Source organism: Leptosomus discolor, chromosome 5 (assembly GCF_034619465.1).
Source record: "Leptosomus discolor isolate bLepDis1 chromosome 5, bLepDis1.hap2, whole genome shotgun sequence".
NCBI lineage: Eukaryota > Metazoa > Chordata > Aves > Leptosomiformes > Leptosomidae > Leptosomus > Leptosomus discolor.
The window spans coordinates 50,807,101-50,824,564 of record NC_141395.1 but is presented as its reverse complement, the minus strand read 5'-3'; the positions used below and the strand labels follow the sequence as shown (position 1 = coordinate 50,824,564).

Below are 17,464 nucleotides of genomic sequence, written 5' to 3'. Positions count from 1 at the left end.
ACGGAGTGATGCAGTGAGCGGAGCTCTGGCTCCATTGGCTCAGCACTGCGTAGGGCAGCTCTGTCTGCAACGTGAGCCTTGCCCTAGGGGCTATTATTTATCGAACAGGAGAATTGAGGGGTCATCTGGGATGGGTCTGGATAACAAAGGAAGGTTTGGTTTGTTTTTTTTTTTTTTTTTTTTAAATGCCAAGTGGCTGCATCGTTGGGTCTGTAACGCAGTACTGCTCCCCTAAGCTTCACTGCACCTCCCTCTGCCCGCACCCTCCCCGTGAGAGCCACCAGCCTGAGGGCGCTGCGGCAGGCCAGCTTTTACTGTCGGGCTGTGCGAGTTGCCGCCGCCGCACTATCTCCTGCTCCCCGAGGCAGGACCGCCGCCGGCTCAACCCTCGGGCCGCTGGGCTCGCTCCTTCCCCCCCCCACCGGCCGGCCCTGCGGGCAGCTGCTCGCCCTCCGCCTTTCCCTGCGGCGGTCCCCGGCTCGCCGCAGCGGGACACCGGCGGAGGACAGCGGGCGCCGCGGCCAGCCGGCTCGCCTCTTCCTCCTCCTCCTCCTCCCTGAGGAGGCCCGGGCCCGCCCCGCCGCCGCCTGAGGGCAGCCGCCACCTCCCGCCCGCGGAGCGCGGCCAAGGTAGCAGCTGCCGCGCTTCAGCCGAGACCCGTGCGCTTGCGCGCGCCGCGTGCCGGTGACCCGGGCGCGGCGCGGGGGTCAGAGTTCACGCTCCGCCCTTCGCGCGCACAGTCATGGCGGCGCCGAGCTGGGCTCTCGCCGCTGCACGGGCGGGCGTTCGGCCGCGGCGGCTGCCGGCGATGCGGCGGTACGGCGGCGTCCCGCCGGCGGGAGCGCCGGGTGCCGGCACCCCACCGCAGCAGACGGAGGAGCGGCCGGGCACCCGCTTCGCGGCCCCCGGCCCCCGGCAGGTGAGGGCGCGGCGGCAGGGCCGGGCCGGGGGGCGGTTCTGGCCCGGCAGTGCTGCCTCGGGAGCCTGCTGCCGCCTTCCTTTGCCTCTTGGCCGGTGCAGGCGGCGTGCTTCCCCCCCGGCTCCGCTTTGCCTTCTTGGAAGTGCCGGCTCCGTGCCCAGCCCTTGTGCCTACGCGCCTGGCTGTTCTCGCGTGTTTGTCGCTCTTCTCGCCGCTTCACCCTGCGGAGTAAACGCCCCACAGAAATGTGGGCAGTTCTTGTGCTTCTTTTTTTAACATGCTCCTACGAAAGTCCAAGTGTACAAGTAGTTTTGGGTGCGTAGAATACACGGTACAGCTTCGTGGGCAAAACTGTTCTGGCTTTTACAGGCGGGCAGGGAGGATGTGGAAAATCTTTAATTAAAACAGTTTTAGCAGATCAGATCAAAGGCCTGTTAGGCCAGTACTCTAGAGATTTGTAGTGGAAATACAAAGACTGGTATGAATGAAGCACCTGTGGAAATGCATGTGTGTGAAGGTGCCAAAAGAAATAGCAGGACAGGGGGTGAAGGAATAGCAGATATTACTGTGGAAAGCCAGAGCACAAGTCTTATGAGGAGCGGCTGAGGGAACTGGGGCTGTTCAGCCTGGAGAGAAGGAGGCTGAGGGGAGACCTTGTCGCTCTACAGCTGCCTGAAAGGAGGTTGTAGCGAGGAGGGGGTCGGTCTCGTCTCCCAAGTAAGAAGGGATAGGACAAGAGAAAGTGGCCCCAGGTTGTGCCAAGGGAGGTTTAGATTGGATGTGAGGAAGAATTTCTTCACCAAAAGGGTTGTCGAGCATTGGAACAGGCTGCCCAGGGAAGTGGCAGAGTCACCTTCCCTGGAGTGTAGATGTGGCACTTAGGGACAGGCTTTAGTGGTGGACTTTTTAGTACTGGGTTAATGGTTGGACTGGATGATCTTAAAGGTCTTTTCCAACCCAGATGAGTGATTCTATGATGCTGTTCTCAGGAGTAAAATTGAGGGTCATGATGTTCTTGTCAAGGCCTGCACTCTGATAAGCCTGGAGCGCAGGTGATTCGTCAAGTGCAGACCCTGCTTCGGAACAACAGGAGGAGGGCAACAGGCTTGTATCATATCTTACGTGCTCTTTGCTTTCCTGTTATTCCACCATGAAACCAAACACGGAGAGAGAGGCGGTGAGCAGCAGGCTGCATAAGTGAGAGTCTGGAACAAAGGACCAACCTGTAAACAACTGAGGAATCCTGAAGGGTATAAAAGATTGCCCAAAACCTGGTTCATCATTGCCAAACAGATTTGAGGCCTTGACAGCTGGCGTCCTCTGTCCTTGATGTTGCACCCAAATGGTCCTGCCCAGGCCACTTTGGTTATACACTTCTTGTTGTGAGCCTGTGGGTGTGAGGATGTGAGTGAATGAAACTTTGTGAGTATGGGTGGGTAAAATGCATGTAGAGCTTTTGTGAAAAATCATCACTTTCTCTGTTACATTGATTTTTGTCATGCTGCTTTTCTCACAAGGCCTGTTGTGACTGTGACCATTAACAGATATCTGTGGAATCACAGAAAAATGCAGTGAGTGTGCACTAACACGTCTCAGAATATCTCTTGCGGGCTGAAAAACCCTGACCTCTGGTTTTTTCCTTAGGTGGAGGTGCTCCATGCTGCTCTTCATCCTTGTCACTCTTCTTTTTTTAACTTTTCCAGTTCTGTTTGACTGCATCAGGGGCTGGGATTACTTGGAGTGTGCCCAGTAGGATGTTTAAATGAACGCTGTGAGTTAATATTGCAGGGCCATTTTAGTACTGGGAGTGCAGAACTAGGAATGCCTCTGTCACCGAATCCAGGGCCTGACATCCCTAGTTGTCGTGTGATCTGTAACACCCTGTTTTCCGTTGAATATCCACACTGGCAGGGCTGGCCGTGCCAGGACTGAAGGTCTGTCTAACCCAGGGTGCTGGCTTAGGTGCTGTCCAAGGGGGACGTCCACAGAACAGTTTAGGAAGAGATCCAGTTGGTGTAGCCACAGAAGATACTGAATGTTGCTCAGGGATTAGGGGGGTTGATTCCCCCCCAATTGAAGTAAGAAGCTAGGAACATGTTCTTTTCTGTTTCTATCTGTAAGTAAATTGTCAACAAGCCTGTAAAGGTTCTGAACTAACTCTAATGTTACACAGTATTCACAACATCGTGTCCAAATGGAATTACATACTCAAATGTAAATAATGCAATACAGAAATCAAACTAGGAATGTGAAATGAAGAGCTGGACTACAACTCTGGATTTCTCTATGTGGTGCTGGATTATTTTCTCCCTTGAACAAGAAGGAAACCAGTAGCTTGCTTTGCCCTGACATGGTGGTGTTATAAGCGTAGCAATGAGGTGGCTACTTTCACGCTGTTCTTAGTCAAGCACTCGGTGAGCCCAAGTGCAGCTGAGGGTTGTTCATCGTTTGCTCTTTTGCGAGGGAACGGGTTTTGGTGAGGAGGAGTGTGTGGTGGGAGACGGCGTACTGCAACAAGGAAAGTGAAAGGGATCTCTCTTGCAGTGTAATCTGTTGGTTCTGTGTCGTTTTCCCGAAATCACCTTTTTACCAATTTTAACTGATCTTTGATTGCTAGGAATGTGTTACTTGGTAAATAAACTTTCCACAGCTGGGAGCAACCTTGATGCTCACGTGGTGTAAAGCTGGGTGATGGCGCTGGAAAAACTCAAAGCTTTAGAAGACCTTGGAGAAAATCCTTCTAAGGGAAGCTGCACACTGCGCTCAGGAGAAGGTGCGGTGGCTCTAGCAGCAGTCCCTCTCTGGGCTGCCGTGCACCTGCAGGATCTGCCCTTTCAAGCAGGAGGAATGTGGTCTTGCTCATCCCTTCCCTGAGCTGCAGCTAGAGGAAAGCTTTGGCCTTATCTCTGCTAGCAAAGGGTAGCGCCTTGTTCCTGTCCAGGCTTTTGGTGTACTCGCAGCCTGTAAGAGCACAGAGATGTTATTGGGGTCCTTAGTGTTTCCGTTTCTTTTGGGTTGGGGGAGAGATTCGATAGTGTTTCTGTACTAGTGTCCTGTGTCGCTGTTTTTCACTCATTTTTGAAACTGGGTGAATGCCAGGGTATTTGGTAGGCAATGGCTTACTTTAGGCAAATGTCAGGAAACTTGATAAATGGGTGTGTTGACATGCATTTGTCTAAAATGATTCAAAAAGCATGATGGTATTTTTCCTAAGTAGCTTTTTCAGTTTTTTGGGCACAGCAGCAAATGTGTACTGCTGACCTTGCTTCGTGGTTGCCTGGTGGTGTTCTCTGCTGTGTTGGTAATTTTTTAGGGTTTTGTGTTTTATTTTTCACCTTTGGTTTATAGTTCTGTTGTTACTGTTTTGCAAATAGTGAAACTTAGATGTTCATTAAAATTGTTAAAAGTTAGCAAAATATTCTGATCAACCCACATGGCGTTTAACTTTGTCTACAGCAGGCAGCTTCTTACTGTTTTTGTAATGTCTATGTTTTACATTCTAAACAGAACAAAAAAGAGACAAGTTTAAAGTTCTTCTCTGTGGAATTGCTTAAAGAAATGTTTTAGAAAGACAGGAAATGCTTTAGGTGTTACCTTTATTTGCAGGTTCAAGCTGCCTGTCTGGCAAAATAGGAAATCTTGCCTCTTAGGAAGGACGTGATGATTTTTGTTGACGAGGTAGAGAAGTGGTGGTTGAGCTCCGTTCCTAGCTGGGTTACTAATGTTGGAACAAAATGTAAGAATGAAGTAACTAAGAAGAAATTGTGTATTTTCCTGCCCTGTGAACCATAAATAGTCTAAAAATGTTTTTAGAAAATGAATTATGCAGTTTGTCAAATATATTTTAGGTAGAAACGGGTTGTCGTTATGTTAGCTTTGCTTCTGCTCTGCGGTGCGTGCCACGGCGTGATGAACCTCCTCCCGTGGTACCTTTCTCCAGTAAGAGGTACGAACCATGGGGTGCGTGTCGGGCAGGGGCGCAGCCCTCGCTCGGCAGCAGCGACCCCCAGCCCAACTTGCCAGGCTGGCCAGGACTGCTGGGCTCGGACTGGGGTGAGCCTACGCGTCCGGCACAGCAGAGGGCATTGCTCGGCCCTGGATCTCGCAGCAGAAGTAGCACGTCGGAGGAATTTCCTATGTAGTCCCTTTCAATACCATGTTTTAAGGGACAGCATTTGTTAAGAAATTCAGACGGAAGGGACAGGTTTGGTACCAGTACATTGTGATAACTAACTTCTGAACTAGAGAAATTAGAAATTATTCTTCCAGAAAAGTATATATTTTTAAATGTGCTTTGTCAGCCAGAGGTTCTTTCCTGAAAGGATTCAGAAATTTGAGGAGGGTGTCCATGTGTTTACATTTCTTGTCATTATTTTAAAAAATAAAGTATCAATATTCATAAAGAGAAGAAAATAAAAACTATTTTAATAGATGATACAGAGTTGTCTTATCTATTTATGTTTTAGAGGAAAGATTGAAAACTAAAACACAAAAGTGAGAAATTTAGAGTCTGTTACACTTCTGTTCTGAAAGCTACATGGATATTCTTTGTAAAGGATGTGTATCTGTCTTGCTTATGCAGGATCTTGGCAACCTCAATTTAGAATAGTGTGTAACACTGGATCTTTTGAAATCAAGCGTTAAAAAAAAAAATCCAGTTATTTTAAATGTAATTATTGATGGAAAATATTTCTCTCAATCTGTCTTCCCACCTAAGTTAACAAGTAGAAGGTGATTTCACTGAAGTTGCAGTTATTTGAGAGCAAAAAATACTTACTTATGTTTAATGCAATTTTCACTTGTAAATTTTCATAGTGTAATATTTCTCAAGACACTTACAATCTTTGCATGGATGGAGTGTTTTTCCAATGTTAATGAATAACTTAGAAACATTTTTGCTTTGATTACAAATGTGACAGCAGTTTATAAAACCTGTATGCCAAGCCTACACCATGATCTACCTTTCAGGTAGATTACCTTCTGGCCAGTGTTCAGGAACCAGAAACTACTGACTGACTGAGAGCAGGACTTACTAGCTGTGGGATTTGTGAGAGCGGGGATGAGTTTTCTTTACCTGTCGGTTTCTCTTGGCTAACGTTGCCTGCTTCTCTGTCTGCGTTTGAGAAACTTGGCTTACGTCTGCTCCTGCTATGCTGTGAGCACGTCCTGGTGCTAAATAAGGACTGTTATCGCAGGCTTCTCGGCATCCTCCCAGCTGGGCCTGCTCAAGGTGCTGGTTTGCACTATGGTGGGAGCAAAGCTGTTTGTCCTTTTGTGAAGGAGCACTTGTGACCTGGGAATGCTCTGGCTGAGGCACCAAAACTGCACTCTTCTGACTTGGGCTGGGCCTGTTGAGATGACCTGACAGAAGTACTTGCGTGACAGGACTTTGTAGAACTCACAGGGTGTCGGAGCAGCGCTCTGATGTGAATCAGGCAGGACTTGTACTGCTGTTGGTTGGCAGAGGAATGATGCGTCCTGCCCTTGTGCACGTGAAATGTTGTACGGTGAAATTTTACACCGGTGTGATAGGCAGCGGCTACTCAGGAACACAGACTCGTGTGGGAAGGCCCTGAGCGTGAGGAAGACCACAGTGCTGGAGGAGCAGTGGCTTGCAGTCGACCCTGGAACTCGCTCCTTCAGATAGCCCTGGGTTGGCCAGTGATTGCTTTGGGATTGCTGGAGGTCTGCGAGTGGTAGGCCTATGTGATATGCCTTGGATGACTGGCTGTCAGAGTGGAATCCCAAAATTTGAACTGCCTTGGGACTGCCAGGATCATGGGGAAAAGCAAGTGAATGCCAGCTGCCTACTCTCGATTGGCTACGTGTGAGATATCTGGAAGAATGTACACGGAACCATAATGTGAAGGTTAAACAGGAGTTGAAATCCTTCTTAGTGGTTATTGTTATCGACAGGATATTTACTCCCACTGTTGCTGTGGGAGATCCCAGTTACTCTCCTGCTATGACTCTTGAAACAGCGCCCTGTCCTCCAGGAGCCTGCAAGGGCAGGGCGGCGAGAAATGGAGAGACTGGCAGGCCGAGGATAAGCCAGCGCTGCGGTGTGGGATTGCCAGGGTCCTGCTTCAGCCTGGCAACCCCGTTCAGCAGCTTAAAACGTGAAAACACAGACATGTAATTGCTCAGAGAAGTGACGCAGAGTTCTGTGTAAGCAGCCTGGCTGCACAGGCAGGGGCTGGGCACCGCGGGCTGTTCTTGGGGCTGTGAGTGCTCGACTGCTGCGGATTTCTGTGTGACATGATCTGTGCATAGGGGCTGTCCCTGATGCAGGGCTGAGGTGGTTTCTGGTCAGAATGGCACTGGAGAGTTGGAAACCTTGGGTGTTCTGCAAGCTGTGAGTTTCGGTGTGCTCCCACCGGGAGGTGACTTGGTGGTGTGTGCTCCTCAGGGTGGCTGGCAGCGTGCGAGGTGGGTGGGAGTCGTGCTGCTGCCATAGCTGGTCCCAGCTCCTTTAGGAACTGGTGCAGGCACAGGGGTGGAGTGTGTATGAGCTGGAGGTAGCTGGGAGGAATGTGAAAAGCCATGGACATATGGGTTCAGGACATTGTAGGAATCGCCTCTTGGCTCCTTTTTTTTTTTTCCCCCCATCTCTTTCCATGTATTACATAAAGTAGTAAAAAAGACTTAGAATAACTATAAGTGATCTGATTTTGTTTCCTTTCCTGTTACTGATGAAGAAATTGCAATAAGAATTGGCTCTCCTTTTATTCCTTAAAGCAGATCATCAATGAACTTTTGTCTGTACTGTTGTCTTCACCTCTTTGTTTTCATCCGTTCTTCCTTTCCACCTTGCTGAAAGCTTCATGCTTTCTTAATCTCGTATTGATACCATTGCAATGTTCTAATTTTTTTTCTAGAAAATAATCCTTGAAAGGAAGATGTAGATTAAATTATATATAGAAGTTATTTAAATTCAAGAAAAATAAGCAGCTTTATTGTGACCAAATTATGTACTGTTATATGTTATGAAATAGATTCTTAGCTCAGTGTTGTTTAGTAAATGATCCTTTTGGCTAGTCAACAAGTCTATTTTCAAAACTACATTTGAAATGCTTTATGGAAGTCTTGTTTTGCAGTTTCTGCACTGTGTGTCCAAGCAAAACATGAAGATAAATTGAAAACTTTCCTTTTACTACCAACACAAAGAAGTTGGTATTGAGTCAACCAGTGCAGCAGATTGTACCTTTATAAGATTTGTTGGGTAAGCCGTGATGGTTTGGGTAGTGCCTTGACAATATGACTCTGCTGCTTTTTGGCATTTTAAACGGGCCGTTTATTGATGAAGAAGTTTCAGAAAAGGTCTAGAAGCAGCTGTAGATGCTCAGTTTTCTTGATACAGCAGTGGTGTCGTTGCCCTCCCCAGATGTACTCTGCTGTTTATGCTATTCCTCCTAAGCACAGTTGCATAAAGTCACAGGAAAAAACAAGTATAGTTTTAAATTTCAGTTGTGTGTTGCTGTATATAATACCAAAAAATTCAGACTCAGACAAAACAGAACATACCTTTGACTTCTGCTAAGGGGCAGCTATAACCATAATTGACTAAAAAAATGACCTGCCTTTGGATATACTATGATAGTGCAATATTTGTTGTAGGACATACGAGGTTCGTCTCTTAATCGAAAAAAATTACGTTTGTTTTATGAACAGTATTGCTACATTTGGTTTAGCAGCATGTGATGAGACGTTGGTAACTTACATCACTGCACAAAGTATTCTGAATAGTTGTGCTCTTTTGTGAGTTTGCAGAACAGTTCATGTCCTGCATCTCGATGCTAAGTCTAAGAAATACCCATCTTCAAATAGAAAAAAGCTGCAGATAGCCTTAACAACAACATAAAGAGATCTCTAGACAACAGAGAAGTTTGGGTATTAAAAGTATGATCCAGGAAAACCTGTTGAATATTACGCACAGCGTACAAATCCTATTTCTGTGACCTTTTTTTTTTTTAGATGTACATGATCCCACTTGAAAAATGTAATTATGAGAGACAGAAATTGTTTTCACTGTGGTATTTAACTGGTTGAGTGCTGCTGGTTAATTGTTATTTGCATCCCTTTTAAAAATGTGCTTAGTTCACAGCATTACATTGTTCATTATGATGAGGACAATATATATATGAATATTTACATACAAGTGTATTGCGTGTTCTCTACACAGCTGAGCAGCTTTTAATTAGAAGTTATACTGTATGCAAAAATAAAATTAGGTTTGGAATATGCTATATTCATCAGTCAGCATTGCAATGAGTGCCAAAATATAGCTTGATGGAAGGATTGATGATCATAAGGAAGGAGGTTGATGAATGTAAACTGATAGCAAATAGTGCATGATGAATCTTTCATTGTTTTTAAAATACAAGTGTAATCCTTTCCTAATCTTCCATCAAAATATAATTTTAAACACTTTTTTTAAAAAGTGTAATTTCAGTGTATGAAGTTGGCTTAAAAATTGTATTTGTAGCCAAGGAAAATCTTCCAATGCTGTTTGCCAAGTATGACGACTGTTACCCTTATAACTTCTTACACCCGTGTTTGTTTCCCTTGGGATAATGCTATGAAATGGGAATAGTTCTATTCTTAGTAAAACTGGAGTTTAGTCCTTTTCATGTTTTTTCTTTTTTGGGAGGAGAAAGGTTGGTAAATAAGAACTGCAACGTGGACAAAAATGAAGATATTCTTCAGTGAAAGCAGTTATTTCTGCATTACGTGCATTTCAAAATAGCTTTGTAGATATTTTTGTGGAGTAACCTCTTTCTTATTCACAATTCTTCCTCGGTGGAAGTCAGTGAAGCAGTACAGCTCTCTCGGATCTTATTTTGGTGTTATGTGCCAGAAGATTTTGTTGCTTGTGTAGGACGTTGGAAAAATGGTATCTGTATTGTTGCAAGTATAACATGTGCTTAGGTAACTGAAGATTAAACAATTGATTTTTAGGCTGGGAAGGATCACTGAGGCTGTCCAGTTCTGGAGTCCCCAGTACAAGAAAGGCAGAGCGGGTCCAGAGGAGGCCACAAAGATGCTCAGGGGGCTGGAGCACCTCTCCTGCGAGGACAGGCTGAGAGAGTTGGGGTTGTTCAACCTGGAAAAGAGAAGGCTCTGGGGAGACCTTACAGCGGCCTTCCAGTGCTTAGGGGGCTTGTAAATGTGTCTTTTTGTTTTTCTTACCAGGGCCTGTAGTGCTGGGACAAGGGACAATGGTTTTAAACTGAAAGAGGGGAGATATAGGTTTGACAAAAGGAAGAATGATGAGGGTGCTGAGGCACTGGCACAGGCTGCCCAGAGAAGCTGTGGCTGCCCCCTCCCTGGCAGTGCTCAAGGCCAGGCTGGATGGGGCTTGGAGCAACCTGGTCTAGTGGAAGGTGTCCCTGCCCATGTCAGGGGATGGAACTGGATAGTCTTTACGGTCCCTTCCAACTCAAACTGTTCTATGAAAAGTGTCAATCGTAATACACACGTGCAAGAAAGCAACATCAGTTTCACTTCCAGTATTATTTTTGGTGTTTTGTGCCTTATGAGGGCAGATTGGATATCCACTTAATGTAACTATCTAAATGGGATTTCCTAGAGGCTTTTTTACAGTATTATTGTAGTTTACTTAGGACTAAATTGAAAAATGAAGTAAGATATTCTTAATTTTCCAGGGTTTATAGCTGAGCTCGTTTCAGATGGATTGGCTAGAGCAGCTTTAAGTTCCCTGGTTTACAACTAAGGTTTAAAATATTGTCAGACCATTTTGCCCAAGCTGCACAGAAGGCTTGTGGAGTAGATCATGCCCTCTCAGATGTTCCACAGGAGAGAGAGGGTGCTCTTCTCCAGAGATGTCAGTTCAGGTGTGCTCCCAAGTTGTGCTGAGACACTGAGACTTCCAGCACGTATGCGGCCAAGTCACTGACCGATTTTACCTTCAAGTTATCAGTGAATACAGAGATACCTTAGCTTCTGTACCTGTGCTCTTTAAAGCCTAATTATTTAAAAATATAAAGAGTCAGGTTTTAATGAAGAGGTCTTTACAAAGTATTATTAGACTTGCACAGTAAATTAGTTGCCAAAAATCCTAATACTTACGGTGAAATTTAAATGACGTTTTGCCAAACTCCTAGTCAATGCTTCTCACCAAGGGATGCTTAAATGCCTAATTTCAGCTTTTTACTTCCAGCCTTTTTGGCTGAGGGGTTTTGTTTTGCTTTCTAAAATAAAATCCCATTTCTTCACTATGCTGAGGAGAATGTGTGGATGTTCCTTTTCTGGTTGAAATGGCGTTGAGTTTGCTTTGCTTTCTGGTGCTTCTTTGGGGGTGCTTGTAGTTTTAAGGTTGTGATGGGAAATAACTCTAGACATTAAAACCTGAAGTATGCAAAATTTTTGAAAGTTTATAAAGGTTTAATAAAGGCAAGAATGAAAATATAGCAGTCAGTTTCCCTCATCCTCTTCCAGGCAAAAAGAGCTGTTTTCCTTTGCTTTTTTCGATCCTAAAATCCCTCAGAGTTTTAAAGTTTTGAGGAAGAACTTCCAGTTGCTCACTGTGCTGTTCTGGAGTACCGGTTTTGTAGTATCATGTTGTATTAACAAGTGGTTCTGTTTTCTTCTCCCCTCTCCTGCTCACTTCAAAACTTACCTTTAAAAGGGTACAGACGCTATTTACATTTATTCCAAAACTGTATAATTTGGGGTTTGCTGCCATTGAGGGCGTGATTCAAATCACTGCTCAGGTATGGGCAGAAATTAATGAATATGGTATCTGTGGAATTGTTAGTTATACTGATATTTCTTCTACTGGACCATAGATATTAAATAATTAATATTAGAATATACTGGAATCCTTATAACTGAAATAATTCCCTTAAAGAATTCAGGTCATCATAATGTAAGCTGGTGTGCAAGTGCTGCCATTACAGAAATTGGACCTTGTAACAGCCTTTGCATAGGAAATGGTTCATCTGAACCTTTTTATAAAATATCTTCTTGCTTACTAGCAGGGAAGCTGCCAGTTTTTTCCTGAACTGCTTTCAGAGCTCTTCTTGGGGACTTTGCAGTCATTGATCTTAGATTTTTCCCTAAATCACTGCTTTTATTTCTGCTTTGAATCGTAGATCTTCCTTTTATACTTTCTCTTTGGACAGTTTTCCTTTAGTAGCTTTATTAAATAACACAAGTCTTGCTTTTGGTTCAGCTGTATACAGTAGATAATCTTCAAATCCTTTTGTTAGCAAGAAGCTTGTGTTAGTTCTTCACTTTTATCTGTTCGTATGAAATAAAATGGAAAAGTCTCTTGTTTAAAGGAAACTGAAGAGATCTTCCTTGTCTTTGTGGCTGCCCAGTTTGGTTTGTAAGTGGAATCTGTTGGGAAACACTGTGAACTTCAGTTGTTTGATATTTTTTTTTCTAGGACAAAACCTCAAGCCACTAATCGAGGAGGAAAAAGGACTGTTGAGAAAAATGCAAAACAGACAGTGGGCTTTAAAAGAGCAAACTCTGAGTTCATGCTGCCTTTGATTGTAACTGTGTGCTGTAAGTGGGATGATTTTGTGCTGTTACTTATGAGCCTTAGTAGGTGAATTTTGTGAAACTTGTATTTAATTACTTGTATACTAGCTAAAACTTGTGCCCTGGTTTGCATTATGCAGGGGTGTGTAAGAATAATCTCCCTGTTCTCTACAATGTGTGTAGCTTCGCATTGCTGCTTTAACCGTAAACTTTTGGGTTATTTAAAAAATGGCAATTTAATATTTGCCTTGGTATATATTGCAGAATTAAACATCAGCCTTCAAAAAAGGCTGAAATAGCCTTGTACATCTTATTCACTTTAGCATCAAGCTGGTGTCCATGGCATGTGTTCTCCATGTGTGAATAATGTATATTAGCTAACAATTTGCAAATTGCCTTCTTTAATACTACTTGAGACGAATGCTGTTTGCGAATACGAGTAATTTGATATTTTTTTGCAAATGCCTCAAATGGTAGAATGGAGATGGAGAAGGCATGTGTCATACTGAAGAGGCGATTCTGGCCTTTGCGTTACTGTTCACATGAAAGTCTAAGCGGTGCTCTGGAGAGACTTCTCATTTCTCCTAATACTAAAAAATATCCACAAGTAGTGTAATGTATATATGACAAGTACAAGTATTTATCAGATTTTGTTTCTATTCTTTACATATCTACTAATAATAAACAAGTAGGTGAACCCCTGGCCTGCAGAGCTATAGCTTGTATGGTCTGAAAATATGATGGTAGGCACGAGCCTTCTGGAAAGGAGTTGGATGCATAATACTGTAGTTAGTGCTGTAGACTGAGGTGATTACTGATGATGTTTTCAGCATCTCGGCTTGTATGTAAGCTGTGCGACAGTATTTACAGATTTTGAAGGGAGAAAAAGAACAATTCTGTGGCAGCCCGTGCTTTGGGTAGAGATGCGAATGGTAGAGACTGGAGGTGGGCAGCCCAGTGTAGTTTTTGTTTTGCCCAGTGCGGAGCTACTTCAGACGAGGAGACCTAAAGTCTGTGGCTGCAGGAGGTTTGGAGGTCTCTGCAGGTTTAGTGGAGATGCTGTCTTGATAGGCAATAGCTGAACGGTGGAATGAGCCTGGAGATGCAAGACTGGGTTGGTTTTTAAGAACTCTAGATTAGGTACTTACTAGAGGTTGACAGTTTTTTAGAGTAAATAAGTAATAAATGTTAGTGTCAGCTCTTAACTTTTAATTTTTTTTTTCCCTAGACTTTTCTTTCCTACTAATACAGGAATCAGAGCTTTTGCTTTGAGAAACCTCCAAAATCACTGATTACTGCTAGGCACGAAGTTGTGTGCATGTGGGAAGTTGGAGGTGTAGAAGGTACTTGACCTTCCTTGGTCAAGGGGAGACTGAGAGCTGTACATCTCTGAGATGAGTTAAAGGTGTGAGGCCTAACATTTGAGCGATGATATTCTGAGACCAGAATAAGATACATTGAATTTCTTAATAAAGAGTCATCAGCATTAGACCAGATAGTTTAACGTGAAAAGGTGGCGGTGCCCAGAGAAATTACTTTGAGCTGTAATTGCTTGTATGTTGAAATTTCAGTCACTGCAGTCATGTGTCAGTCCTCTTAGTGCTCCTCCTGAGTCTTCACCTTCAGTTCTTGGAAGAACTTCACTATACAGGGAAGCCGTGGTGGTGAAAACAAAGCTTGACGCTCATTCTTTGATAAATTTAGCAGAACTCTTGGGTGGCAATGGTTGTTATGCTGCTTCTGGATGGAAGGCCGTTAACTGTTGGATGTAAGGTTTTGCAGTGTATTGTCTGAGTTGGTCCTCTTGCCTTTAAGGTGATATTGTTCTGCACAATGGATTTTTGACTTAAATAGTTTGTTGCAGTCATTTGAGTAAAAAATAGTAAAAGTACGCTAGAGATGAGTTTGGTAAATGAACTGTGTGAATCACTATGACTTGTTACACTAGTAATGCTACAAAAACTTTTTAAAAATTCCTGGGATTTAAGTTCATATATGAGCAACAGTACTCACTTTCAGTAGTTACAAGGTATGGAAAATTAAGTTCTGGTGGGCTAGTAGATTGTGAGATTAGTTTCTTTTTAGGTGATTGTCTGAAATAAGTGCCTTATCAATATGTGCTTGGCCAGAGAGTAGCTTAATGCATTGGGGTTTAATATTATTTGTAGCAGGCTCCCAGTCTTCTCTTTTTCCTGAATAAAATAATACGTGAAGAAGTGATCTCAGGAGGTCATCTGTTCAGGCCCCTTGCTCCAGGTAGGACAAACTTGGTAGAGGATGCTCAGGGCCTTTTCCAGTCAAGTTTTGAGTATCTTCAAGCTGTTGGGCCTTTAGCTATTGTACTAGCTTGTTATTGCAGTTTTCCCATTTTGTTGTTTTGGACAGAAAAATCTTTCCAGCTGTGGATGACAGTGCTGAGGAAAACAACTGATAGTTACGGCGGGTTGCGTTCTTTGCGTGCTGCTTGATGTTCGCATGTCATTCACCCCTTAGTTGTAGCAGTCAGATTACCAGTCTGCCTTCTCACTTCTCCGGGTTTCATCCGTATCTCTCACATTCCAACATGCACGCTGCTTGCCTTGGGAAGCAAACAGAAACCACATAGGTAGGGTTTTAAAGACCTGTTGGTGGGTGGGATAGGACCACCCTGTTTGTATGGCTTTGCTCCAGAAATAGTATGTGGCGTTCCTCCACTGGAGTGACATCTTTCATTTGGATCTCACTGGGGTTTAAATCTATGACTTTTTTCCACTTTGTGGTTAATGTATGTCATCTTGCAGAGTATTCTGTTATTGAAAGAGCGACTGTTTTTTATTGAACTATGCAAACAAAAAGTGAAAGGCATCCAAGTATTTGTGAAAAAAAACCCGCTAGAAATTAGAAGGAAAATCAAACAGGTTAGGCATTAAGAAAAGAGTAAAAAAAAAAAGCCTTTATACTTCAGGCACTCAAAAAGAATGTGCCCTTTGTGCTTCTGAATTTTGTAATTTTCTCCAACTTTTGCAACTTGACATGTTATTGATGCATTATCTATCACAGCTGCCTCGCCAACACTCCCTGAGAATTGGAAGAGTGCTTAATAAAGTGTGTTCCCCTGTTATCTTGCTGTCTTAGTGTTTTTCTGTAGTGCTACTATGGGGAATCCACTTAAGGAGATTTAGAAATCATGGAGGAAAGTACTCAAAATGTCATTAAGTCTCTTTAAATGCTTGAGATAAATTACTGTTTAATGAGATCATCTTTAGGTTCTGCAGAAAAGTGGAGAAAATCCTGTATTTTAGCTCACTCTGTTTCTAGACTGTCCACAAAAGAATCCTTGATGGCAGTAACTGATGGAGTCTCTTGCGAATTCTCATATACATAAATTAGATATTGGTGCACTTGAGAAGTTCCTCTCCAGAAAGCAGAACAGAGAATGCTGCAGACTTGTAGACCTGTGATAGAATTCAGATTCCTGGTGGCTTCTTGGAAAACTGTCCGCAATGAAGAATGGACGAGGATCTCTGTACGTTAGGATCTGTATCTTGGTGAGTTTAATCTCCGTTCTAGGAAGGAATGAGCACATCTGTCCTTGTGTAAAGGTAGCACTTGCGTGTCATGTACAGAGATTATTTCACAAGTTTGCACATGGCAGAAATTTTTATCTGCGTATTTTTCCTGCCAGGGAGATAAAGGAGAGGGATGTTATTAACTAGAATGGACCATTTTTAGGTGATAAAAACAGGGATCCATAGGATGTTCGTATACTCATGTTCATGATATGGAGATAAAAGTTTTACGAGCAACAATTTTTTTATTTTTTTTTTTTTAGGATAGAGAGGCTAATGTGTGTGCCATCATATGAGGGCAACAAGAATGAGGTGAATGCCATTTAATGAGTGTTAATTTCCAAGAGACAAAGGAATATTCTGTGAATTGTATTATTGCTTTAAAAAAGCTCGGTGTTGCTTAGTGTTTTCAACGGCCATTACTAATGCCATCTTCCTAGATAACTTAGGTGAATCTATTTCAAACCAAACTCAGAAGTTCTCTTCATCCTCTCAGCTAGCTCAGGCTTTTTCCAGATGATCTACATGTAAGAAAAGGCAGTTCACTTGATGGAAATGGATCGTCTGGTGTATCTCATTCCACTAACATTTGTTAAATTGATCCAAACTGTAGGTGGACCTCCTCGCATCCTGTTGAAATAGGAGAACAAAGCTGCTCTTTACCTGAGGCCTGAACTTAGCTGGGGAGTATGTTTGCGTTAGCCTACAGGTGGTAACATCTGCCTTTGTTTATGGTGGTGTTTTTGTATGGTTAGTTGTGTTTTGTTTTTTTTTCCCCTAGACCAATTTTCTTATTGGTTTGCCTTGCTGTGAATGACAACTGAAAATATTTTGGGATGAAATTACAGTGGTCCTTATCATCCTGTGTTTATATGTTGCTGCCATGTTCTTATCTTTGCTCTTGTCTGTGGGTGCTCTCACACTCTCGTTTGTTCATCCTGATGCTCACTTGATCCTTTGGTGATCTGCTTTGGAAACTAGACCAACAGGAAACTGTCCTTTCAAGAAGGTAAATAGCTTTTGTTTGTTACATTCCTGAAACAGGCTTACTCCATGTTAGGACAAGTTTCAGTGGTGGCATAAAGGGACAGGGGTTCTGTCTGGGAGGGAGTGGAGAAGGTAGGATGAGGCATGGCAGTGCCGGCTTGGTTGGGTTGAACGCTTACAAACCTGTGTCCTAAATTAATATGACTTAACAGAGGTTTTGATTTCTATCAGATGTTCGGTCTCATAGACGGAGCAGGTAAAGTATTTGGAAGGACGATCTGTTCCAAAACAGCAGTTTCTGAAAAGCCATCATCTCTGCCGGTTGCTGATACTGTGCTTGTGTCTGTCTCTTCAGTGTCCTAAATGCTGCTCATCTGTATTTACACTACTTGTATTCTTTAAGTCCTTGCAGGCGTTCCCCCTTGATAATGGTAACTCTTACTTGGGAAGGTTGCTTTTTGTGTGTAGCACTTGGCTGCTCGTCTGAGAGACTGAATGTCCA

General features: G+C 43.5%; 1 protein-coding gene across 1 annotated transcript in view; it reads left to right on the top strand.

Annotated features, from left to right (window-relative positions):
• Positions 1-742: 742 nt before the first annotated feature.
• The window catches only part of MRPS28 (mitochondrial ribosomal protein S28), a 79,806-nt gene continuing 63,084 nt past the window's right edge, over positions 743-17,464 (top strand). Inside the window, exon 1 of the mRNA XM_086466014.1 lies at positions 743-919. Coding sequence (XP_086322140.1) covers positions 743-919 — 177 coding nt within the window. The remainder of the gene's footprint in view (positions 920-17,464) is intronic.